At 50.1% G+C, this 25,698-nt stretch overlaps 1 protein-coding gene across 4 annotated transcripts in view; it reads left to right on the top strand.

The window, feature by feature from the left end:
• The window catches only part of Hspa12a (heat shock protein family A (Hsp70) member 12A), a 148,438-nt gene that overhangs the window by 112,485 nt on the left and 10,255 nt on the right, over positions 1-25,698 (top strand). For 3 of the 4 annotated variants that reach the window (XM_058581326.1, XM_046450386.2, XM_046450385.2), the window contains 8 exons: positions 4,567-4,652; positions 6,172-6,299; positions 9,493-9,679; positions 11,784-11,888; positions 13,928-14,044; positions 21,409-21,580; positions 24,883-24,969; positions 25,489-25,593. In XM_058581326.1, the coding sequence (XP_058437309.1) occupies positions 4,567-4,652; positions 6,172-6,299; positions 9,493-9,679; positions 11,784-11,888; positions 13,928-14,044; positions 21,409-21,580; positions 24,883-24,969; positions 25,489-25,593 (987 nt within the window). Of the gene's footprint in view, positions 1-4,093; positions 4,204-4,566; positions 4,653-6,171; positions 6,300-9,492; positions 9,680-11,783; positions 11,889-13,927; positions 14,045-21,408; positions 21,581-24,882; positions 24,970-25,488; positions 25,594-25,698 lie in introns of all 4 variants that reach the window. The other variant, XM_046450384.2, reaches the window with a different exon arrangement.

Below are 25,698 nucleotides of genomic sequence, written 5' to 3'. Positions count from 1 at the left end.
ACGCCTGTTAGAGGGTCATAAAAGATTTTTTATTTTCCTTCTTAAAAGACATTTGCAAGTAACCTACACATGACCTTGAACTGATCAATTTTCAGAGATGGCACTGGGAGGAGGGTGCATCAGGAGAGAAATAGAGAGGGCTTTTTCTCAATCAGCCTGATTTTAGACAGTGAGGCAAATGCCTGTCCTCTTATAGCCTGCAGGGGAAGAAAAATGAGGAAATAATGTGTGTGTGTAATTTTTAAAATAAGGACCAGACCTTAAAAATCCTTTAGAAATGGGTATTTATTTGATAGATACATAAATCTGAAAGCTGTCGAGAAAGACCCTTTGGAGAGTCGAGCCTGTCGCTATTGTTGAGACCACCTGTCACTTTCACATAAGTCTGGAGCTCCGTAGAATAAAGCCAGCCCAATGGTTCTGTCTTCATCTTTAAAGAATGTTGCATTTATGGAGCAGGATCGATCTGTGTATCTCAAAGCCTACAATGCTGCTCACGGCCATTTGCTGACTAATGTCTCTGGAGGAGGAGAGCAGCGAGTTTGTGAATTATGGCTGTCTTTGAGGTTCTCTTAGCAAGGCTATTTTTTTATTTTAAGAACGTCTGCTTTGATTAAAGCCATTAGAGCTGGAAGCAAATAAAAATGTGTTTGAATAGTACATGTCTTGCATTTTATAGCAGGAACCCAGATGAAGCTTACGTTTTAATTCTTGTTCCATTAAAGCAAGTGAGGAGGATTCAATTACCAAGTTAAACTAGGTCCCCCTCAAATGCCTGGTTTGGGGTTCTAAGAAGCCCCGTGGTAGGACACTTGTTCGAGTGATTCTTTTATTTATTTATCCTGTGCATTGCTTCAAAATATTTATTTATTTATTTATATCCTCTTTTTTTCTTTTTTCTTTTGCTGCAAATGTTAGTTTTAAGATGACATAGTTTAAAAATGACATTTTAAAATTCATTTTTAAAATGAATGTGTTAGGACAGGAGGGTTCAAGGTTTATGAGCAAACCTGTGAACACTTTGATCAACTTGTTTTTTGAAAAAAAATTTTTTTTGTAGTTGTAGATGGACAGAATGCCCCCTTTATTTTATTTGTTTATTTTTATGTGGTGCTGAGGATTGGACCCAGTGCCTCATGCATGCTAGGCAGGTGCTCTACCACTGAGCTACAGCCCCAGCCCTGATCAACTTATTTTTATATTCGTTAACCTTAAAGAGATCATCTGCACACTATGAGACTGAAGTGGTATTAAATTATCTAATAGCAAAGGAGACCTGACAATTCATTTCTAGTTATTAGAAAGTTCCGGGGTTGCTTCCCTTCTGCTTAACTTAGTTTTGTGGCTAATGATTTGCACTCTTGAAACCGTCAGCATATTTCTAATTCTGTGAAACCATAGACTCACTCTGTGTTGTGGATGTCGGGGTAACTCAGTGCTTGACAAGGAAGGAGCTCTGGGTGGTCTTTATGCACTCTACCTGGAGTGGTGGAGTAGGTATTCTTCAGTGTCCCGGATCCTTGGGCTCTGCCCTTGACCACATTTCCTGATAAAGCATTTTCCTTTCATCTGCCTTTTAGCAGACTCTCTTCCCTGTTTCTGCAGCTGGGGCCTGAAATTTCTTTTCTTCTGCTTCCTTTCTTTCTTGCAAACCTGCAATATAAAAACCTGTATTCAGGTTGAGCTTTTGGCTTCTCGTATGTTCCTAGTGTGCCCCAGTTGACCTGTGTATACTGGGAACTTGCATAGGTGGAAGTAGCCTGGGGCAGATGTTATTGTACTAGCTTTACAGAGGCAGAGTGAACAGGGCCACAGTAATGGTACCTGGACTTTCTTACTGTGGGTAATGGCTGTGCAGGACTGAAGGGGGCGTGTGATGCCCGTCCTCTGTTAGCTCAGGTAGCCAGAGATGAATAGATCACACTCCACTGACCTTCTCAGGCTTAGTCCTAAGGCATGCAAGATCTCAAGCCTTGTTGGGATCATTAGCACACCAGGATTAATAAACTTTCCACTGTTGCTCTTCAGGGGATAAGGTTGGATTTTCACCTTGAAGTTTTCTCTACCACTTTGACATTTTAAATGGCAAAGTAGAGATATAAGCTGAAAACAAATGTGTCTCTGCCGCCTTTGTATATTGCTGTGCTGGGTCGGTAGGCATTAACTGATAATTATCTTTAGCTTGGACTATGTGCAGATGTGGATGTGCCCAGTAACACAAGTATCTATGAAAACCTTTCTCCTCCATTCCTTCTCAGCAGATCAGTTTTAAATCATTGAATAATGTAGATGAATTTTAATTTCTGATGAAAGAAGTCCATGAAGTTCAGCTGCCTCCAGGCCTGGCGAGTAATCAGCAAGTCAAATGATTTGTTTAGTACTCCCCCAGATGCAGTGGGGGAGGGAGATATGGGGAGAAGAGCAGCAACAACAAAAATCCTTGATTCTTGCCCTCAAAGTCCCCTGGAGTCCCCTGGGGGCCTGAGGCACATGTTCAGTGTGTGGCTGGACCCACGCTATTTTGCAAGTCAGTGGGATGACCCAGACCAGCTTGGAGAAGGGCTGAGTGACAGGATAATTAGAACCGAGCTGCAGCAGGGTGGAGGGCCTGCCGGTGGATAATAGCTTGTTTGCTAATTGCCAACACCAGATTTTCTGGGCCATTAGACATTTGGTTTCTTCCAAGACCTTCTGTGCAAATGTGGACGCATGGCCGCAGGCCTTCCAGGTAGCAGGTGGAGAGAGGGCAGCTCCTGGGCCTGGATGGCGTCTCTCCAAGGGCTGTCTGAGGGGCCTTGGGCAGGAAGGAACTGTCATAAACAGGTGGAAGGATCACCCAGCTGGGACCCTAAGTGGAGAGGCAGCGTTCACCCAGCTTTTATGGAAGGTGGGACCCTTGTGCTGGGAGATCAGCGAAGATGGTGGAGTTAGCAGGCTGGTGGAGGAAAAGAGCTGACTTCTCCATGCTCTTTTGAGATCCCTGGGCCGTGGAAGCTAATAGAAATGGGAAATGGCTTTCCCTCCCAGAGGAGCAAATTGTTTTTCTTGTTTAAAAAAAAAAACATTTTTTACTATGATAAAGTATATGTAACAAAACTTACCATTTTGACCATTTTTAACTGTACAGTTCAGTGGCAGGAATGATATTCTCAATGTTGTGCAACCTTCACTGCTATTTATTTCTAAAACTTTTCATCACCCCAATCAGTACCTTTGTGCTCATTAAGCAATAACTCTCCATTTTTCCTCCCTCCGGTTCTGGTAACCTCTACTCTACTTTCTGTCTTTACAAATTTGTCTATCGCAGATATTAAACATAAGTGAAATTATATAGTATTTGTCCTTTTGTGTCCAGCGTATTTCACTTAGCATGTTTTCTGGTTCATTCATGTTATAGCATGTATAAGAATGTCATTCCTTTTTTATAGCCGAATACTATTCCTTTGTATGCACATACCACCTTTTATTTATCCATTTATCTCTTCATAGACACTTGGGTTGTTTCTGTCTTCTGATTATTGTAAATATTGCTGTAGTGAACATTCACACATAAGTACCTCTTTGAGTCCCTGTTTTCAATTACTTTGGGGAGATACCTAGGGGTAGGATTACTGAATTATAGTACTTCTATATTTGACTTTTTAAGAAACCACCAAACTGTTTTCCACGCTGTACCATTTTACATTCTCACTAGCAATGCATAGAGTTCCATTTTTTTTTTTTCACATGTTTTCCTACACTTGTCCTTAAAGAATTGTCAACTTAGCGGGTGTGGAGTGGTATCGCATTGTGGTTTCGATTTGCATTATTTATCCAATGAGTAATGACATTCAGCATGTTTTCATAAGCCTCCTGACCATTTGTATGTCTTCTCTGAGAAATATCTCTTCAGCCTCTGTCCTCTCGTGGCTCTCACAGAGCTGGAGCTGAGCCTCATGGGGAGGAGAGCGATCATGAGCTTGCAGAGAGGGGAGGCAGCTGTGCAGACTCCAAGTCTCACACTCACTCTCACCATTGCTCTGTCCCTGGGCTGTTGGGTACTCACTGTAATGATGCTGTTTGAGTTCCAACCCAATTGAAAGAGATTTTGCAGGAGCCTGAGATGAATGCAAAGTGATTCTGCAGAAGGGGCAGATAGAGCCGCTCCTGTGCTCCCTCAGAAGCAGCCATGCCTTTCCAAGTCACCTCGAGCCCTCCTATCAGGTATCAGGCTATGCATTAAATGGAGGGGGACATGCCAAGCCCCGTGTGGCTCCTGGGATTCATAGGTGCAGTGTCCAGCCTTTGGAGGACTTAACAGCATCTCCTGCTTGGTGGGGTTGGGTGGCACAGTGAGAAGCCTGGTAGTCACTGGGAGAAAAGGGACAGGGACATCTCACTGGGTCAAGTTCTAATACCAAACCCAAAGGGGTGCTGGTGTGGACTTGGAACCCCTGCCTTCCTGGCTGGGGTCGGGCCCTGCTTTCAAGCAGCCCAGAGCCTGAGGAGCAAAACCATGCGGGCCTCACTCCTGTCCCCGGGCCAGCCTGTGCCACGTCTAAGGGAGGACTTTATCTTTCCTTTCAGAAACGGCTCCCACCTCTGCATATTCATCTCCAGCCCGGAGTCTTGGGGACACAGGAATAACGCCTCTGTCCCCTTCCCATATCGTGGTAAGAAGTGCGTGCATGTGTGCATGCGCCCGTGCGTGTGAGCTGGCTACCTTTTCCTTCTGCATCTGCTCTCACTGTTCAGGCCCCTGGGCAGCCCCGCATGTTCACTGGGTGGAGATCAAATCCCAGGTACTGGCCATGGGAGCCCTGCCAAGCGCCTTCCCCACTCGGGGCCTAGAAAGGCTTTCCACCTGTGGCCCATGCTTCCAGAGCTGAGGGCCTGGGGGAGTGGCACCAGCAGGCAGGCTGGGCGCAGCTCTTTAAAGGCCAGTTCCAGCCACCACAGGCACCTGCCGGGAAGGAAGCGAATCAGTGAAACGCAGTGGCTTTGCCCTCTGCCGTTCCCTGCCTGCTTCTCACTGTGCCACCCAACCCCGCCAAGCCTGAGGCTGAGGTATTGCTTCTGCAACAGTTTGCCCAGGAGAGAACATGGGAGCAGGGTTTCGCACTAGCCATTGCTCCCACCCTGCCCTGCACTTTAAGGGTGGTCCTTGTGGGGCTGCTGTAAAGAGGGGCATCCACGCAGCCAGTGCAGTCAAGCACCCGAGGAAAGCGTGGCTTTGCATGAGCTGCACAGCTCACAAGGACCCTGCTGAGAAGAGCTTTGGAGCTTGGTAGTGGGTGTCAACCTGTCCTGGTTTCCTGGAACTGTCCCCCTGTTGCACAAAGTCCTGCATCCTGGAAAGTCCCTCAGTCCTAGCAATGGTGAGGTTGGTCACCTGTGGCCAGGTCCTGTGGTTTCCAAACTCTGCACACTGAGGGTTCCTTGTAGAAGCTTCAGGTTGGTGGAGAGGAGGGTAGGGGACGGGGCAGGGGACGGGGCCAGTGGTTAGGTGGGTATTGTTCTCACCTCCTGCTTCAACCAACACACCAGCTTTGAAATGTGCTGGCTTTTATAATTTGGAGTTGTGTGGGAGTTAAAAGAAAGAAAGTCTACATTGCTTTAAAAAAAAAAAGAACATCTGCCCAAATGACTTGACAGATGAGGAAAGGCTCTGACAGATGAAGGCATGGGCATGGCAGGGTCACGTGGTTGGCATTTTGCAGGATCAGGTAGGGTCCTGGGTGTGCCCAGCCTGTTCAGTTGCATGAAATGCTGGCACAGATGGAGAGATCACTGGGAGGCATGAAGGGCACAGCTGGCAGAGTGCTCGGGGTGGTCACTGGAGGTCTGCACAGGAACGTGGAGGGCAGTGGGGGAGACCGTGTCAAACCAGAGAGCTACTGGGCTTCTGCTCCATGGTAGTACTTCCATAATTAGCCCCAGTCATGCAGGGTTGATGAGCTGCAAGCAGTGCCCTGCCCAGGTGTCCTGTCCCCACTCGGGCACCTCTGTCTCCCCAAACCACTCAAGTGGGGCTGAGGCTGGCCTGCCCTGTCCCCAGGGCTGCCACGTGGCAGACTTGAGCAGGAATGTGGAAGCCCTTCTGCCCACAGTGAGTTCACAGCTGGGCTGGGTGGAACTGCCCTCCCCAAAGCCAGGCCTGGCCCGGGCACAGAGCCTCACTTGTATCTACAGAATGATGCCGACCCCAACGTCTCGGAACAGCAGACGTTTCTTGTGGTGGTGGCCATTGACTTTGGGACCACATCCAGCGGCTATGCCTACAGCTTCACCAAGGAGCCAGAATGCATTCACGTGATGAGGTGAGTGCTGTGGGTGGGGCAGGCTTGAGCGGCACCAGGGGCAGGGCAGTCAATGGGCAGGTGAATGGCACTTAGGAGGAGGACCCTGGATTCTAGCCCAGATCCACTGCCCCACTTTGAGCAAGCCATTTCTGACCCACAGGCCTCCAGTGCCTGTCTCTGAAGCATTGGTTTAATACTGATGTAGTTGGTCAGGGAGGGACCGTGCACTGTGCTTGAAGCCTGGCCAGGTGACTCTAGGGTATGGCCTGTTGAGAGGAGCTGACCTACACAGCCTCTGTGATGGAGGAGGTCCAGGTGCTGGCTCAGCCAGACGTTGGATTGAACCAGCTAAACCTCAGTTTCCTTATCTATCTATGAAATGGCAATAGCAATGGCGCCTGTGAATTTGCCTCCTGCAAATGAGATTTCCTATCAAGTACTCAGCATGCAGAGAAGTACCAGCTCTTTCAGGTGACAGTATCACAAGAGCTGAAGGCACAGGCCCGGGAGGAAATAGGAGGGATGAATCTCAGCCAAGTGGCCCTAAAGGCAGAGTACCCCTGGCCTCCTGGACACTCTGTGCCAGATCACCCCCACCCTGCCCTCCATGATGCACGGAGCAACCCGGCAGCCCTCACACCACCCAACCCTGGAAACCAATGTCCACTAGGACTCTGGTTTGTCCTGGCACCAATGTTGGCTCTCTCAGTGGTAATCTTTGACCCTCTTGTAGACTCTGTGGCCCCTCAAAACTTTGGAAGTCTGGGATTTATCATCCTAATTTTCCATCTAGGAGAGGGTTTGAGTTTCATTATAAATGGTTTTGATTTTCCTTTAACTGGTTAATTGTGAAATTTATGCATCACCCCCAGAGTAAGATTTTTAGGTGGTTTTATGACATGCAGTGTAAAACACTAGCCTACTAGGTTTGGCTTATCATTCTCTTGACAACCAGATGTGGTTCAGCCTGAGGCCCTGTCCTTATAAAAAACTCCAGAGGCCCTTGGGTGCCTGGGTGTCATCTCATTAGGAAATAATGAAAAGCCAGTTCTACTAGACCACATAGCGCTCAGCGGCCCCTAGGATTCCATCTCTGGCAGGATCTGTGCTGCTTTCCCAGATGGAAAATAATGCCAATCAATGTTTGTCTGCTTCCAAATGTTATTTCCACAGGAGAGTCAGGCAGTGAAAATAGAAAAGAAAGAGTGAAAAGGCATTTTATTTGCCTGAAGGAGCACTGAGGACCATCACTGTGGCTCAGGCCTTTAGAGATGCATCTTTGTTATTGTAGAGTCCTTGGAGGAGGTTGGTTCTGCTCGAATTTTATTTCAGTCAGAACATATTAACATAACCATGATACAGACTGATAAAGGTAGGAATGAGGAATGTAATATTTTGCATTTAAATAGGAATGAAGGAATCAAAATTTGAAGGGAAAAGCTCACGGGGTCATTACTGAAAATGTCACCGTTGATAGTAATGACAAGTCCATTTGTGAAAAGTGGCGTATAGAGCTGCTGCTTGGCATGAGAATCATCCCCGAGTCTCCATGCAGTCACCTCGGGGACTTTGGCTCCTGGAGTGGAAGGCTGCATCCTGATGGAGCTTGGCTGGGAAACTGGCCAGGGATGGTTCCAGAGCCATCGGAGCAGCAAATCTCGCTGGAGGTCGGCACTCCATCTGGGCACCGTGGCCCAACTGATGCTCAGTGGTGCTGTGCAGGGAGCAGGTTTAAGCTCAGCCAGGGGGGTAGCCACCTCCCCAGGGGGCCAGGGGAGCGCCCCAGTTCCCCTCTGTGCTGAGTCTCCACCTGAGGCTGCTCCCAGGGTCGCGTGGAAGGGAGCAAGCTGCCTGGGTCCTGGCAGCCCTGGCTTCTGTGCAGTGAAGAGAGGAAGCGTGAGTCACCTGCCCTCTCCATCCCACTTCCCTGTCTCTCCTTTCTTTCTGGTGACAGAGGAAGGAAGCTTCTCTGGGGTTCAGCCTACTCCTGCTCTGCTCCACCACCTGAGTCTGTCTTCCGCCTTTCTTCTGGCTCCGCCTTAGTGGCCCTTTCCCTCCTCGATGTTCCCATCCCTTCTTGTCACCCTGGCTGTCACTGATCTGTGAGCTTCATTTCCTGCCAGTATCTCTCCCATGAACTCTGGGGTTTTATTCTCCACCCCTCCCTCCAGGAGTTCAACACCCTGCCCTTCCCTCCAGCTCCCCTGGCCTGGCTCTCAGCTCTTGTCTGTGCCCTCTCCTCTGGGCTCCTGAGCTTGCGGACTCAAGGGTGCCCGGGCTCCTGCTCACGGCCATGCCCAGTTGGCTCACTTCTCCCTCTGGGCAGGTTTGGCACTCCTCTGCCCCGACCTCTCTCTTCCTGTGGCTTCCAGGCCAGGTCTCACTCTGCATCTGCCCGCTGGCTGCCTGTCCGCCCTCTTTAGTTCAGTTTGCCCTCGTGAACAGCAGCTCTGATTCTGTCACACTCTGATCTAAGACCTTTGGTGGCTCCCCATTATTCACGGATTTTCCTAAGTCCTTAGGGTCCTCCCCAGCCCGGGGCCACCACTTTCCCAGTCTCATTTCTCTCTTTTCCAGCGACACAGTCGCTCTTCTCATTTACACACGTTGCCCACTCCTGACCTGTTCACCAGCAGCCAGGACGGTCCTTCTTCCCTTTGAGATCCAGTCTTCCTTAGCTTCTCCCATCCCCCTGAGTCCTGCACACTTTCCTGGCCACATGGCCACATGGGCACTTGTTCCTTCTCTGATCTCCTCAGACCACTTCTCTGGTCCCCTCATTTCCATCTAAGAGGGCTGGCATTTATATATTTTTTTCAAAGAGGATTCAAGCCAACCAGATGCTGTTGAGTGCTTACAGATTAACCCCCAACCCCTGCAAAATCCAAAACAAATTACCTACCTACCTGAGTTATTGGAAGGCAGAACATAAATTTTCTGTCCCTGTGTCACCAGCACGTGGCACAGAGTAGCTCCTCAATAAGTGCTGAGTGAGAGAGTGAAGTTAGAATGTGTTATTGAGCAGGAACGTGGCAATTGCCCCTTCCCTTTCTAACTGAAATCCTGTCTCTGGCCACAGCCAGGCACCTGGACCAGAGTGTACCTACACCTTCACATCTATGACAGCTTTGCATACAGTGGGTGCTTACTCAGTGCTGCCTGAACTGGGATTTTCAAAGGCCTCATAACCTCTGCCTTTCCTTGGTGGCAGGCGATGGGAGGGAGGCGATCCTGGGGTGTCCAACCAGAAGACCCCGACCACCATCTTGTTGACCCCTGAGAGGAAGTTCCACAGCTTTGGATACGCTGCCAGGGACTTCTACCATGACCTGGATCCCACCGAGGCCAAGCAGTGGCTGTATCTGGAGAAGTTCAAGATGAAGCTGCACACCACAGGGGTGAGAGAGTTCTCCTCAGGAGACAGCCCTGGGGGGCGGGATGTGTCCCAGCCCAGGGGCCCTCAGGTTTCTCCACAACAGAAATTAAGGTCCATTTACCTTGAACACATGACACTTTTTGTGGGGCGCATTGCTTTCTGGTGTCCATTGGTCAGAGAGACATTCAGAATATTGAACTACTCATTTGTCTTGGAAACTGGTCAGTCAGAGGGAACCCTGGCTGTAGGTTGGGTACAGGATGCTGGCCCCCCTTCTGTCCCAGGAGTCCCCCCTTCAGTGGTTGGGTTGTTGGGAGATCAGGAGCTCCTCTCTGCACAGGGAGCACCACAGGGAGCACCTCAGAGGGCACCTCAGGGGCTGAGAACATCTGGGGTTCATGGCAGTGGCTATTAACTAATCGGTTTGGAAGAAACAACCAGTAACAGCTGACAAATCAACCCTCAGTGTGGGGAAGGAGGAGCTCAGGACACCAACTCCCAATAACAGGAGGCTCACATGCCAGGCTGTGGCCTCACTTCTGTTCCCAGAAAGCTAGTTCGGTAATGGACGTTGGAGCTCGAAGCTTAATAGGAAGCTGGAGTTGTTTTCAATTTGAGCATTTTCATCCCATAAACTCTCTTCAACTCCCAGGACTTGGAAATGCAGAGAGTGATAAGGTTTGAGACCCCGGACCCCAGGTCCAGGCAGCCTGGGTTTAACTGCTGCCTCTCGTACCTTCAAGAGGTTTAATACAAGTTACTTAACCTGCCTGTGCCTCATTCAACTTCATCTGTAAAATGGAGACGATGACAGCACCTTCCGTGCTTGTGGGGGAATTGTAAAGATTAAAGGAATGAAGATGCAGAAATCTCTCAGAACAGTGCCCTGGACAGGGTAGGGCCTAGTCCAGGGCTCCTCCCATTAGCACCACTTTCCTTTGTCAGCCGGCAAATGTTTGCAGCTGTCAAAACAAATGTCAATGGGAGACTCAGCAGCCAGCACCCTGCTTTCCAAGGTTCTGTGAGCACCTTACCGTGGGTCTCCATCTGATGCAGATGGACTCTGGCTGGAAGTGACTCCTCCCATTTCTCCTGATGGGATTTGATGCTGAATGTCAGGGACTGTACAGCCGGAGGCAGTGTACTGTTGACTTCAAGTTCTTTTTTTTTTTTTAAGTTCAGAGCTGTGGCTTCCTGGTGCTCTGGCCTTCCTGAGCCTGGGGGCCAAAGGCTGGGTTATCTTTGCTAAGCACCAAGAGAGGGAGGTGGCAGGTGGGACAAGAACGTGCAGACGTCAACACCAGGCCAGTTTTGTACCCGCTGCTGCTTCTCTCTTCAAAGGCGGAGCATAGTCACCCAGCCTACATCAATCCAGAGGTCCCCGGATTGTTTCCTGGCATTAATGAGCCTATTGGCCCGGGGCTTCCTCCTGGTTTTTGCTCCACTCTCTGCCCATCCTCTGCCCCACAGCCCCACAGACGCTTTTCTCATCATTTTTAAAATAACCTCTGTCCACCTGGCATCTGGGCTCCATGGAGCAGTCTCCATCCAAGGACTGTGTGCAGCAGCTGCTTTGGCTTCTGGCAGAGAACTGCAGGCAGCCATATTGCGCTCCCAGTGGATTAGACAGGGCAGACCTTAAAATAGGAGCTCTTCTATTTTGGTAGCTTGGTTGGCAGCTAATCAGGGAGTGAGAGCTTCATGTCTGTTTAGAGTCATGCGTGGCAGTGAGTTGACATGAATTAGGCCTCCACTAGGGGCCTCTGAGGGTGACCATGTGTGACCACATATGGAAATAGTATGTAAATCGCACCAGGCATGGTGTCTGCTGCCCATTTTCTCTTCCCAGCCTCTGCTATTGCCCTGAAACCCCCAGATGGTCCAGGGAGAAAGAGGGAGGGAGGGACGTTGGGGCCTATAGGGAACAACCGGAGCCTCTTACACAGTAAAGGGACAGTGCTGCCAGGCCCCTTTGGGGGACCAGACCATCCTAGTCTACCTTGTCAAATGGGGAAACATATACATGGCTTGCCAGGATTGTCCAGATCTCCAAGCATCAGTTCCCAAAGTCAGAGGTGTATCTCTCCTTTGTCTCATTATTGTTTCATTCCTTTTCCCCCCACCAGGACCTCACCATGGATACAGACCTGACAGCAGCAAATGGCAAGAAAGTCAAAGCCCTTGAAATCTTCGCTTATGCCCTGCAGTACTTTAAGGAGCAGGCGCTGAAGGTAGGGTGGCGGTTGATGCCTGTCAGAGCATGTTAGGCTCCATCTCCAGGTTGATGCACCTGCCTGCGAGGCGCAGCCTGGAGGGAGAGAGCGCAGGCTCTGGATTCAGAACAGCAGGGTGCAGCCTCAGACATTGCTGGTTAGGGAGGGGACTGGCATGCCTGACCAGAATGAACTCTAGTAGAATGAATCTGCCGACGTGGAGAGCCTGAGAAAGCACTTCCACCAAGCAGTCTGGTTACGAATCCTGCTGTCATGAAGGAGAGCAGCTGGTGGAGGAACCTGACATAATAAGATCCTCCATGTTGGTGTCTTTGCTTTGCTTTTTTTTATGGAGGAGGGCGGCAGTGCTGGGAATTGAACCCAGGGCTTTGTGCCTGCTAGGCAAGTGCTCCATCACTGAGCCACACCCCCAGCCTGCCTGCCTTTGCTGTCCACGCTCTCTCCAGCCACTGTGGAGCAAAGGGCTCCTCTCAGCCTCCCAGACAGCCCAGAGAAGCCCATCCCTCATGTTCTGAGCCCTTTTCCTGTGCAAAGAGTTTAAATTGGCCTGCGCGGTGACTGGTCCAACACATCAGCCGGCTCCCCTGCTTTTCAAAGCCCCACGAGGTCCTGCAAAGAAACAAAACGTAATCATAAAAAAATGGCTGTTTTATGTTGACCAAGGGCAGGGGTGTTTTAAAAATCATGTTTACTGAATGTACTTAACACTACTAGTCGGTACACTTAAAAATGGTTAAGATGGTAAATATTATGGCACATATATTTTTACCACAATTTTTAAAATTAGGACTTTTCAGTAAACAGCAAAAAAATTGTTTACTGGTCAAAGAGGAAGTGAGTTCAGTGGGTCAAACAGGGATAACTATTCGAAACAATAGGGAATATCAGACACCCTCAGGAAAAGTAATTTCTTTCTTTTTTTTTTTTTTTAAACCAGCCTGTTAATCTTGTGTCCCCAGAGCTGACTTTGATACAGAAGTGCCTTAGTGTGTGTTTAGGTTTGATCTCAGATTGGTCTGGTAAATGCGGCAGTGGGAAGGGGAAGGAAGGAAGGAAGGATCTAGCATTGATCAGAGGCTGTCTTCAGGCCAGGCATTCCACAAACTTTTCTCAGTTTTGCTGCGGGTTTGTTTTATTCTCCCCATTTTGCAGATGAGAATACGAGTCTGAGATCTCCAACAGCGACTTATCTGTGGTGGCCAGGTGGAAAAATCTCTGATGCTTTGGCCACACCATTTATCTTCATGGGTCCCCCTGATGCAAAATAACCTTAACTGAAAGTAGAAGGCCGCGTGGTCCTTAGTTAGGTCATGTCATTCGCACCCTTCCTGTTTGGACAGGAAAGTTCCCCTCATATGCTGGGCTTGCAGAAGGTAGATGACACCCTCAATAGAGGCTGCCACCAGTAGTGCTCCTGTGGGTCCAGCGCTGCTGTTCTAGACATGAGATGACATGTGACAATTTAGTTAAGACCTTGGCCTTTAGAGTCAAGGTAGACCTGGGTCTGGGTCTAAATTTTGGCTCTGCCACTTTCTAGCTGTGCGGTGGTCACAGGAATTGAGTTTCTCCAAGTCTCAGCATTCCCATCCAGGAAAGGAGCACAGTTAGTATCCCTTCCTATGTGGGTTCTTGCAGAAATAAGGCCCTCAAAGTGCTCAAAGGGACTGACACATAGTAAGCCCTCAGTAAGTGCAGTTCTCAATCCTCCAACAACCCATAAGTATTATTATCACCCTTGTATAGACACGAGAACTGAGGCCTGGGAGGTTGTCATTTGTCCAATGTCCAAAGACTAAGAAGTGACCAAAGGGATTTCCCTCTGACCACCTCCCTCATTTCTGGGTGACATTCAGTGAGCTCTCTTCTTGCTGAATATTCGAAAAAACAGACTCTTGCCCCACTGACCCTGGAAAGTTGCAGAGGCTAGATTCCTGGGAAGTCCCTGGTGGGAGCTGGATTCTCAATGAAGCCTCTGGAGGTGTGCTCTCGGACCCACACTGCCACCTAACCCATGGCATGTGTCTCCCTGACTTTAGGAGCTGAGTGACCAGGCGGGTTCGGAATTTGAGAACTCGGATGTCAGATGGGTCATCACGGTGCCTGCTATCTGGAAACAGCCGGCCAAGCAGTTCATGAGACAAGCTGCTTACCAGGTGAGGGCGGGGGCCGGGCAGGTGGGACGGCAGCAGAAGGACCCAGGATGCTCATGGTGGTGACGGTAGCCCTGCTCAGGTATCACCCAGTATTCACAGGCCTCCAAGGGGACAGAGAGGAGGCTATGGGAAGGGACTTGAAGGGTCCCGGGGCCTGGGACAACTCTCTACATCCTAAGAGTCAGTTTTCTGAGTCTTCAACCTCAGGCCCAGCTGGGACCCATCACCAAGGCAGCAGATGTCCCTGAGCCTCCATCACACCTCTTAGGAGACATCCTGACCACATTTCGCAGGGGGATATTCTGACGTGGTTTGTGGCCATGTGTATGAGCCTTTCTATTCAAAACCCCCACAGAGTCTGAGCATAGTGAAGCGGTCGTGGAGCCCTAGTGTGGCACCCTGGGTTGGACACTCAGGGGCCTACTCCTCGCAGCATCCAGAACATCCTTGCCAACCGTCAAGGGTGGGGAGCACCCCTCCAGCACGCGCTCCCCTTTCCCGGCTGCTTCCTCCTCTTCCCTTCCTTTGGGAATCTGGCTCCCTGAATGGATCTGCCAAAAATAGATTTGTTTTCATAGGCATGAGAGAAAAGGGTGGAGGTTCCAGAAAAAGGCCATTTCTTTAAGATGGAAAGGGGGAAGGAGCCATCTAGCTGTTCACAAAAGCCTTCACCAAAGATGGGGCAGTGGGACACGGCCGTTGTGAAGATGCCGCCCAGTGCTCAGAGCTTTCCTCGGGAAGGAGATTCAGGATTCAGGGCTTTGACTCACATTTCCCAGGCCACAGGAAAACTTGAGCAACAAGTTTGTGACCTGATAAAGGGTCAAATTGTATTTTTAGCCTGATTAAGAAAAAAGAGGGGCAGTTCCTGGTCAGTTCACCAGGGCAGGTCATCCTAGGATGACCTCTCTGAATGGGTGAGGCCCACACTGGAGAGCCTGAGGAGGAAACCAGGCCCCAGGAGGGCTTCGGAATAAAAGTGGTCCCTCAGAAAGACAAGGGCCAGCAGCTCCCATCAGGGACAGCTGTCCAGCATTGTGAATTTGCTTTCTGAAGCCCAGAGGCACCCTGTAGGCAGGGCCTGACTTTTCCATACTGGGGGACATTTTCTGGGCCAGTATTCTTGCTGTTTAGGCTTTAACTCTTTATGATTTTGCTTTGATACTTGTGTGCAGTTTACGATGGCCCAGTGGATTTAAAGATGGCAGAGATCATTCTTGCCAAATCATCAGTTTATTCATTAGACACACCTACAGGCCTCTGTGTGCCTGGACTGTGGCAGGCCTTTGGTTCATCTCCTGCCTAGACAGGTCCCTGTGCTCAGGTTGCTCGTGGAGGAGCAGTTTGGGGCTACAGGGGGTGCATTAGGGGCATGGTTGTTTTGTGGACTTATAGGTGGTCTCTTCAGCTTGTCTTCTGAAGAGTTCCAGGGTAGAACCAAGTCAGGCTTGCTACATCACTCCATGCTATACCACCCCGCCATTATTATATAGATAAAAAAGATACTATACCTATACCGTGAGAGTGAATTTTATGGGTCGGCTTGACTAGGCCAGTGAAATGCTCAGCTCTCTGGCTAAAATTATATTCTGGGGGTTCCTAGGAGGGTGTTTTAGATGAATTTGACATTTAAATGGCTAGACTGAATAGAGCAGATGACCCTCCCTTGCGTGGCTAGGTGTCCTCCAACCCACTGAAGGAATGAGTAGGGCAGAGGACGGACCCTCCACTGAGTGGGGAAAAAAGCCTTCTGCATGTGTTTGAGCTGGGACGCTGGGTTTTTTCCCTGCCTGTGGACTGAAACTGAAATGTGGCTCTTCCTGGGCCTCCAATCTGTGGCCTCTGGATATAGGATCTACGCCATTGGATCCCCTGGGGCTCCAGCTTGCTGACTGCAGATCTTGGGACTTGTCAGACTATAACTGGGAGCCAAATCCTTCCGGTCTTTTTTTTTTTTTAATATTTATTTTTTAGTTGTAGTTGGACACAATATTTTTATTTTATTTTTATGGGGTACTTTGGATCGAACCCAGGGCCTTGCACTGCTAAGCAAGTGCTCTACCGCTGAGCCACAATCCCAGCCCCCAATCAGTCTCTTTGTATGTATCTCTACATCCTCCTGGTTCTGTCTCTCTGGAGAACCTGGCTAATACAACACCTGAACAAAACCCATAGTCCTCAGCCCAGCGACTACTGAGCATGTTCAAAGGGCATCCATCTGCCCACAGAGCATCCCACCAGACTGACTTCATGCATGAGAACCTGAAGAATGAGGTAGGATGGGAGGGCTGTCAGGGCAGCTGGGGGACTAGGCACCTCCACTCTGCTTGGGTGGGCAATGTGGAGATCTTTCAGGCTTATGGAGGCTTCCCAGGTACAAGTTCATGACACAGTCACATAGGGCTGGGCTTCACCTCCCACCTGCCAGGTGGAGGGGAAAGAGGGGCAGAGTAGACCTGGGATGGCCCTCTGCTCACTATCCTCTGGTCTGGATAGTGAGTCACATCTTTGCCCATGAGGCCTGCAGAGCCATGCACGCAGGTATATTTCATCTATGGGACTCCCCAGACTTGTCTGGTCTCAGTGCTTCTTGAAGAAATGAGTCAAACCTCAATCTTTTATAATCCACAGACTCAGGATCTGTATAGACTTTTGGAGAGCATTGGTGACAAGATGGTAGTGGAAAGAACAGCCGATCCCCCTTCCAAGGCCTTTGGGAAAGATCTGGAACCAGGAAAGAGTTCTACTGGACTGATCTAGATTTTTCTAAAGGCATCTTGCCTAAAATGTCTAACTGTAGAAGGTTCCAGAAACCTGTTAAATAAATGATGTTCCCATATGTACGATGATCTCATCTAACAGCTTGCATTTGCCTCCCAGTCTGAACAAGCTGCATGAGAAACAGTCCTACCAGGGGACAGAAGTGCGTCACACCCACTGGTGGTGCAGCTGTAGCCCTCTTTAGCCTGATGACAGGCCAGCAGAGCACTTACCAGTTCTGGCCGTTTTTCTCAGCTATGGACACAGTCTCTTGGCGGATCTTCCTGGCAGATTGCAGAGGAGGAGGGCTGTGGAGCTGAGCAGTCGGGGTAAACACCCACTTCCGCGGGCTCCCCAGGGCCTTCCCCTGCTGAGTGGAGCTCTTGATCACAAAGCGAGGCTCTGAAAAGCTACTATGAGGAGGCTGCTCTTGCTGGCCCAGATTCCCGGAGGAGTCAGGGGGGGTAGCAGGTAGCAGGCTCCCGGTTCAGGCACTTTGTAGGATTCCCAGGTTGTGCCTGTGGAACGTGTGTGTTCAGCAGAGGTAAGGGTCAGAAAAGTGCAGAAGAGAGGCTGGCTAGAGGGCTGGTCGATTCATTGCCTTTTCAGCTGCCTTCTGAGCACCTACTATGTGCTACAGGGCGAGGAGACCTGACCGATGCCCTTAGAAAAGGCACTGTCTGTGTAGGTGGAGACAGAATCCGTGAAGTGTGCGGCCAGGGCCCCTGTGGAGGGATACCTCACAGTGGACGAGGAGCAGTGTGGTACCAGTTCCAAAGGCAGAATCAGTGAAGAGCATGTTCTGCTCCAGCTGACCTGGCCTGATCTCAGGCAAACAGAGCCACGGGTCTCCAGAGGGCCGCGGTTGTGAGTGGCTGCAAGAAACAAAAGTTTTCAGAGTCTGGCCCGTTCCCTCCTGTTCTTGGAATCTTAAGTGAGTCTGGGACTCCTCCTGGGGAGATGGAATTTGTGTAGAACCAGCTGCCTGCCCCCGCCCCCACCCTGCAGCTCTTCTCTGTGGCACTGCAGGAGTTTGTTGGTGGGAACAAGGTCCCTCTCCTGGGAAGTGTGACAGGGGGTGCTTGCTTTGTTTGGTCACCCAGACACTGAACAGCCCCTTTCTGATCTTGCTGCTTGCTCCCCTCTGGAGTGGGCTCCTCTTTACCCCTTGTCTGTATCTTCTCCCAGATGCAGTGAGGAACCCCTGTAAGGAAATGTGTCACAACTATTGCCATGGAAGCCAGGCCAGACCAGCTGGGGAGGGACAGGACAGATGAAAGTTGCCCCCTGCAGGTCCATGCAGTGCTGTTTGGGGCAGACTGGGGTTAGCTTGGTATCTCTTTTTGATATTAGGATATAGGAGCGTCCCAACTGCCCTGCTGGGTTGTCACCTGCACACCCAGACACCCTCCTGTTGTGTCATTTCACTCGAGGCACTTCATGCCTCTGGACTTCTTGATTTGATTTTCCATGGAAAGATTTTTCCCATCTAAGTCGGACGGAGTTCCCGCTTGGAATCTCAGGAGCAGGGCAGGCAGAGGAACCAGGAGTTCACATGTAGCTCCTTCTACCTCCTGTCCCCTTCTGTCACAGCGCAGGCCCTCTCTAGGTTGATATCCCAGACAGACTAACAGTAATGTGGCCTTTGAGTCAGCAGGGTCTTTGCCTGTGTCTTTTAACACTGAGTCTCTGGGCTGCACCATGGGGCTCTGTCCCCACAGTCCTCACTGCCCCTCTGCCTAGTTTATTTTCTAGTCTCAACTTAGCCAGAGACTGTGATCCATGCAGGCCCAGCTGTTCCTTGGCAGCCCATCTTCCCTATTCCCCGTCCGTGCTGGGAAGCTGGCCTCCTGCTCTTCCAGGAGGCCCTTGATGCACCAGATGCAAGAATGGAAACTTCAAGGCATGAGCTGTCCCTTAGAAGGGTTCCTTCTGGTCTTATTTTGGATTTCTTCTTCTGGGACCCTGAGACCCAAGAATTCAAGGTTTCTTGGTGGCACTGCACATGTGTGACCCACACCCTGTTTCCTTGGGCCCCTTAACTTTCAACCATCTTTGTGCTAAAAGGATGTCTAATGTGACCCTGGGAGAAGGTGAAGCTGGAGAATGGAGACTTTTAATTGCTTCAACAAATAATGGAAAAATCTCTTCATGCCTTGGTCAGTGGCCTGTTGACCAGTGTCACGTAAGGGTGGCCCTGGCCTCTTCCACCACTGGACCAGGCTGATGGGCCTCCGTCTTCCTATGTGGATCCTGAGCAGCAGGGGTTGGAGGCTCCCTGTGGATGGTGTAGGACTTAGGTGTGGCTCCCATCTGGTTTTATAAAGCCTGACTTCCAGAAGGGGCTCTGCCACTTGTGAGACATTGATATTTACGGAGTGATTTTCTGTCACCAACCTACTGGTAATACCTCCTTAGGACACCATTGACGACATTTCCTTGTGGGTGTAGTTGTAATGGAGAACTTCTGACAGCCCATTCAGGCAGTGAGTCATCTGATACTGTCCCAGAGTCATTGGTGAAACACGGTGCCTCAGAAACGTCGAGGAGGGAGTGTGAGGGGCACGGGAGAGTTTTGTCACAGTGCCAGGGTTGGCTGGGGACCTGTAACTAGAGGCACTAAGAGCAGGAGAGCCAGTAGCAATTTAAAGAGCCTAGTCTGCAGGTCTCATGTTATGGGTTGCATCTGGAATGCCTCAAAGCTCAGGGGTTGAATACTGGGTCCCCAGGACGGCGATATCCAGAGGTGGGGATTTTGGGAAGTGATTGGATAATGACCTCATTTGGTGGACTAATAATTTGAATGGACTACTGGGTGCTGGTGGAAACTGTAGGCAGGAAGAGCATGGGTCACTGGGGGGGGGTGTCCTTGAAGACTATATCATGTCCCTGGCCTCGACTTCCCACCTCTGCTGCTGGGCTGCCATGAGCTAACAGCTTCCCTCCACCACACCCTTCTGCCCTACTGTTCATCCCGCCTCAGACTCAATGCAACAGAGCTGACTGACCATGGAGTAAAACCTCTGGAACCAAGATGAATCTTTCCTCCTTTAAGTTGTTCTTGTTTAGTTTTTTATCACAACAAAATGCTGATTAATATTACTCAAGACCCCAGCCTGCGCTGGTGCCACCATTTAAGGGTTGGACACCTTCCAGCAGGACTGTGCTGTTTTAACACTGAAAGTCTCATGTCCCAGGAAATCCCTTTATTCTGGCACACTGGGACAGCTGGTGCCCCTACTGCTCTGGGCCTTGGTCTTTGTACGTTAAGTGAAGGAGGTGGACAGAGTCTCCGAAGGCCTGTCACATTTCTGATGTTCTACCTGAATCTGCTTGTTCCTTGCTCTTGATGGACCCTCCTAAGCCCCTATAACCATGGCTCTAGGCCAGCTCCTCCTGAGGAGAGGTTTTTCGTGCAGGCACGAAGTTAGGAAAACTTCCATGCCTGGTCCATGAGAAGAATCCACTAAACCTTGAGGGTCTGGTGTAGAAGAGGGTTGCAGAAAGGGGCTTCCTCCCAAGTGGATGTGGCACGAGGGCAGGTGTCCTTGGAAACATCAACAAAGCAGCACAGTGGTAATGGGAACCATGTGTGCCCTGTCCCTCCTGTTGGTGGCCAAGGAAACCCCGTGCACCTGAACAGCCTCCACTGTGGACCTCCTGCTCCAGCTCAGGGCCGTAGGAGGGGCAGGGATCTGGTTACAGGCCCAGGCCCATTTCTCTGAGCACCTTCAGAAAGGTGGTCCTGGGGCTTCATGGCTGGCCCTTCTTAGGACCTGGAAGGGGCTTGACTGGGACGGGTCACGTGTCACAGAACTGAAGCATTTCTGCCTCCTGGAGGCCAGGATCCCAAATGCAGATGGAGACCACAGATGAGAATTTGGGGACCAAATTTTTACGACTATATTTGATATGTATATGTAATATAAACTATGAAAAGAATAAAGGCTTTGATAAGATACTTGGGATGACTTCCCATATTTAGAAAATGAGGGACTCCTTGGGGTTCCAGGAGGGGCTTCCTCAACCAGGAGTGACTGCTTATACATTTCCCCAAGCAGGCAAATGGCAGGAGCCTCCCAGTGCTCCACAGAGAGCAGATCAGATACCTGTACAAGTCAGATGCTCGCCTAGCTGAGGTCTACAAGGTGGGGTCTGCTGTACTGCCCACTATAACCCGGGAACAGATCACCTGCCTCTGACCTGGGATGATTTTCAAAGTTTGGAGACTTTTGTAACTCTGTCTTTCCCACTTGGTATAGAACCCCACCTGCATCCTACAGCCCAGAGACACCCCGCCTCCTCCCTGGTACTTCTCAACTCTGGGTCAATCAAGGCCCAAGTGCAAGAGGTCCCATGGCCAGAGCCTTGTGTTTCTTGAGGGTGCTTGTACAATTTCTTTAGCCACCCTGAAGTGTTTGGGGCTCAGTATGCCAAAGTCTGCGTGGGACTGTCCCAAACATGCAGAGCGTGGGTGTCCCTCCCTTGGGAGTGTCAGACCAAGGAGACATCAACAAAGCAGCACAGTGATGACAGGAACCATGGTGTCTCTGAGCCAGCCTGCCCAGGGAGCCCTGGTCCTAGCCTCAGCTTCTGTCTTCCAGGCAGGCCTGGCCTCTCCTGAGAACTCGGAGCAGCTCATCATTGCCTTGGAGCCTGAGGCCGCCTCCATCTACTGCCGGAAGCTGCGTCTGCACCAGATGATTGAGCTGAGCGGCAAGGCGGCGGTCAATGGGTACAGCGCCAGTGACACAGTAGGAGCGGGGTTTGCACAGGGTACCTCTGCTCTCTCTCTCCCTCCCTCCCCCCCCCGCCCCCGGGTGTTTCTCTACCTCTGATGATGTTGGAGGCACTTAATGCCATAAGGAAGGATCAAGATACCTTAGGAGGAGGCTGGCTTTAAGCCTCTTTGTGTCAGCCTCCCTTCCTGGCCTCTTGGAGGACTAAGCAATGGTCACCTGGCATATCACCCATAATTGCCTGGAGGGGCTTCGTCAAGGACCTGAAGGTAGCCAGAGAGTTGTTCATCAAACCCGGGCCTCATGCTCTCTAGGCAAACTCTCTACCACTGAGCCACACCCCCAAGCCTCAGCTTTCTAGCCCTGGATCTTTCTTGCCTACTAGCTGATTCTCCCTCTAATCCCAGTTTCCTGTTATTATTTCCTCCGTTAAGACTGTCCATTTATTTCTGACTCACTCAGTGGGGCTGCTTTCTGGGTGATGAGCTCATTGTGTGTCTTAGCGGAGGTTAGAATACAGATGGAATGGGCTGACCTCCTGACCCAGGCGATGCTCACTTAGCTGTGGGAAGAACACCCACTTGGGGAGGCTCAGGGTGAGTATTTGGAGGAAGTTTCCTTTTTAATAGTTATTTTTCAACTAGTTACCTGCATCCAAGTGGGTCACAATCTTGGTCCCCAGAACTGTTTTCTCTGGTGTCCAGGGCTCTATGGGTCTCTCAGGGCTTCAGCGTTTGCAGACAGACTAGGTCAGGGACAAAGCACCACATGAGCATGGGTGCCAGTGGATTCCTGGGCTCCAGAGTTGTAGGCTCTGCTTTATTCCCAGATGAGGACCAGGAAGCCTGCGTCTGTGTCCCAAGGCCCTGGCCTCTGCTGACTCTGAGAAGATACACATTCCTGCCCCTGCATATGGGGGTCTTTTCCAGGCTGCTCCTCTTCCTCTTCACAGGGGCAACTGCCCTGGGGGGTCACCTCTTTGCATTTGAATCCCTGGAGTTAGGAGTCTATAAACCTCAGCCAGGAGGCTGTAGTAGGTCTGTTTGTCATCAGGCTACTGCCACAGCCTGCTAGGGCTGTGTGATAGTGCCTTAGAGCCGATTTCCCCAGAAATAATGAAACGGGCTTCACTTTAAATCCTAGGCCTGGGTTACCCCTAGTCATGCTGTAGCTCCCCAGGGAAAGTCGAGGCTGGCCTTACAGCTCACTAAGTCAAACACGGTAGCACTTACATACTTGGGACATCATGTACTTGTTTAGGTTTCCTTCTTTATTGTTTTCATTGGAAAAAGGGGGAGAGACTGAGCTTATATCTTACATGTAAATTCTCAGTTGTTCATGAAAAGAAATTCATGTCAGGATCAGCTGATTCTGGCATAGCTCTTCTTATGTACTCTGTGAATAGAACACATTTTGAGGGGAATCTGATTTTTGATCATTGCATTCCCCAAGAGCTCAGTTTTGTGTTTCTTCTTCTTTAACAAATCACATCTCCCCCACAGGGCTCTGTGTCTGTGTCCTGTGGCTCGTGGAATGTGCTGCTGTCTCTGTGTGCTCAGAGGGCTTTCTAGATTTTGAAATCCTCAAATTTTTGGACACCACACTTCCGAGGGGCCCTAAGGCAGGGGATCTGGTGTCAGCCTTGCTTTACAACTGGGAAGCCTCTCCCAGAAGGAGGGGGTGCTGCAGCAGAGCACTTAATCAGGATGCCCGAGGTGCTTGGAGGCTCCCTTGTGAAGGGGGTCCAGTTAGGCCCCGAGGAGTAGAGCTGACACGCGGCTCCCTGAACGCAAGGTTTGCCATTGGTGCTATTTTATTGTAAGGATGAGATCAATAAAGGACACCGTTGTCTCCCCCCCCGCACACACACACACAAATAGTGGGCTTAATCTGCCTGAAAGAAATAGGATAATTTTTTGAGAGCTCAGTACGTGTTCTGTTCGCCTCACTTGGCTGTTTTCACGAAGGCCATCATATGTGTCATCTAGACTGTCTCAGACAGCAGATGCCCACTGCAAGGTCTGTAACAGAGGTTCATCCCAAGGAACAGGAAAGAAGCCCTGAGTTTGGGGGCCCTCCTGGGACACTTCCCACTCCAATCTAACCTAGGCCTTGAGCACTTGGAGTCGGCAGAGCTGACGGGGCATCTGAAGTTCTGATCCCCACAGAAACTGTTTTGCAAACACTGTGCTCCTTGCAGAAAGAGGATTGCGGGCCAAGGGTGCTGTATTGGGTAACCAGCAACCAAGGGCAATCCAAAGACAGCAGCACCAGCTCAGGGACTGAAAAAACATCCAAACAACAACATGTTGGTGGGGATGGGTGGCAGAGCCTTCTTCCTGGTCTAACTCAATCATGGTAGTTGTCATTTGATGAGCATCAGGTTTCATAGTAGGTGCTTTGCCTTCATTATCACCTACTATATGCCAACAAGGAACTGAGGCCAACTATCAACATCCCCTCTTTATAGATGAGGAAACTGCAGCTCAGAGGAGTTAAGTGATTTGCCCCAACTCCCACCTTGGCTGTGTCCTTTCACAGTGTCTTTCTCATTTCTAACATCTCATTATTCTGCTTAATCAAATGTCCCTGTAAATCGTGAGTGTGTCAGGGTCTGTGGGTTCATTTTGAGCTGCAAGACAAGAGTTGCAAGTTCCTTCACCTCGCCTGGCCTGGTTTCCTCATCTGAACATAGGACAGTGGTTTGTACTCTATCCTTCTCATACCCCAGCCGCCCAAGCCACACTGTGGACTCAAGCAGAGGTTGTCCCCAGGATTCGTGAGCAAGTGCCAGGACAGGCAGAGTTCAGATGCCACCTTGTGGCTGAAGCGCCACCTTGTGGCTGAAAAGCATACTGGCTTCAACAGTGTCAGGAAAGGGCTCAATTCATTTACCTGGGATCCAGATGACATACCCCACTTTCCTTTGTATTGGACAAAGTTCCTTGATGTGAAGTTGTTTAACTGAGCTCACTGCAGCCTAATTGGCTCAGGGCTTCCTCCCTGGGGCAGTAAAGCTGGGACATTGATTTTATTAACCCAGTCCCCAAAAAATGTCACCAGAGGAAGGGAAAGTCATCAGGGTGAGATTTCAGCTAGGCACAGGCCAAAGCTGGCCAGGAGATGAAGAGATGAAGGCTGGTGTAAAGAACCACCTTCTCTTAGAGGAACTGGCTTTGTGATTCCGAATGCTGTGTTTATTAATTGTTTTGATCACCTATAAGTAGACGTGCCATTCCTGAGCCTCCTCCTCGTGCTGTTATCTCTGCCAACTGCAGATGACTGTCTGCATTTTCATGCTTCCTTACCCATCGTCCTTTTCTTTCTATTGGCTGCTAGCTAAGGAACATGTACGGCGTAATCGTCAGAGTCGGACCTTTTTGGTGGAGAATGTCATAGGAGAAATCTGGTCGGAGCTGGAGGAAGGTAGTATTCTCGAATACCCTTTGCCCTTGCTAAATTTTATGTATTTATCATTTGTGTGTGTGTGTGCTGCTGTTTTTTCATTCCCATTTGTTCCTTCTGCACTGTGGGAAAATGTTCAAACTCAGTGGGTTTGGAAGGCCACTCACCCAGGTGGAGCCCTTTTGGGAGCTATAGTTTTGCATGTTGTAAAATCATGCAGACTCTTCCCAAGAAAGGTAGGAACTAGAACTCCCTCGTCCTGGAGTAAGTCTGGTGTTAAACAGCAGGTAATGGTATGTGCCTGGTATGTGGCACGGTGTGACATGCATGCTTTGGTCATCCAGAGCCCTCTCTGGGTTCTTCATCATCCATGCTTCGATGGCCCTCTGAATAACTTGCTAGGCTGCTAATTAGCAAAACCATGTGCTAGGCAGCAGTGCCGGTGGTGCTTAGCTGGGTAGACCAAGTTATCATCCACCAGCTTGTTTCAGAACGGGTTGACAAGTGGTTCTATGTAAAGAATGGCTGTGTCTGTACCAGGTGACAAGTATGTGGTTGTGGACAGTGGCGGAGGCACCGTAGACCTGACAGTCCATCAGATACGGCTACCCGAGGGACACCTAAAGGAACTGTATAAAGCAACAGGTGAGCCACGGCATGGCTGGTTTTCTCACCCATGAGCCCTTCCCAGATGGTTCCATTTCACTCATTTCAGACTCCTCACAGTGCTTCTTTCTCTTGCTGTCACCA

Source organism: Marmota monax, unplaced genomic scaffold (genome assembly GCF_021218885.2).
Source record: "Marmota monax isolate L192 unplaced genomic scaffold, Marmota_monax_Labrador192_F-V1.1 WCK01_AAM20220418_F8-fsc00004, whole genome shotgun sequence".
In the NCBI taxonomy this organism is placed as follows: domain Eukaryota; kingdom Metazoa; phylum Chordata; class Mammalia; order Rodentia; family Sciuridae; genus Marmota; species Marmota monax.
The sequence above is the reverse complement of the archived record's forward strand: the minus strand, read 5'-3'. Positions and strand labels throughout refer to the sequence as shown.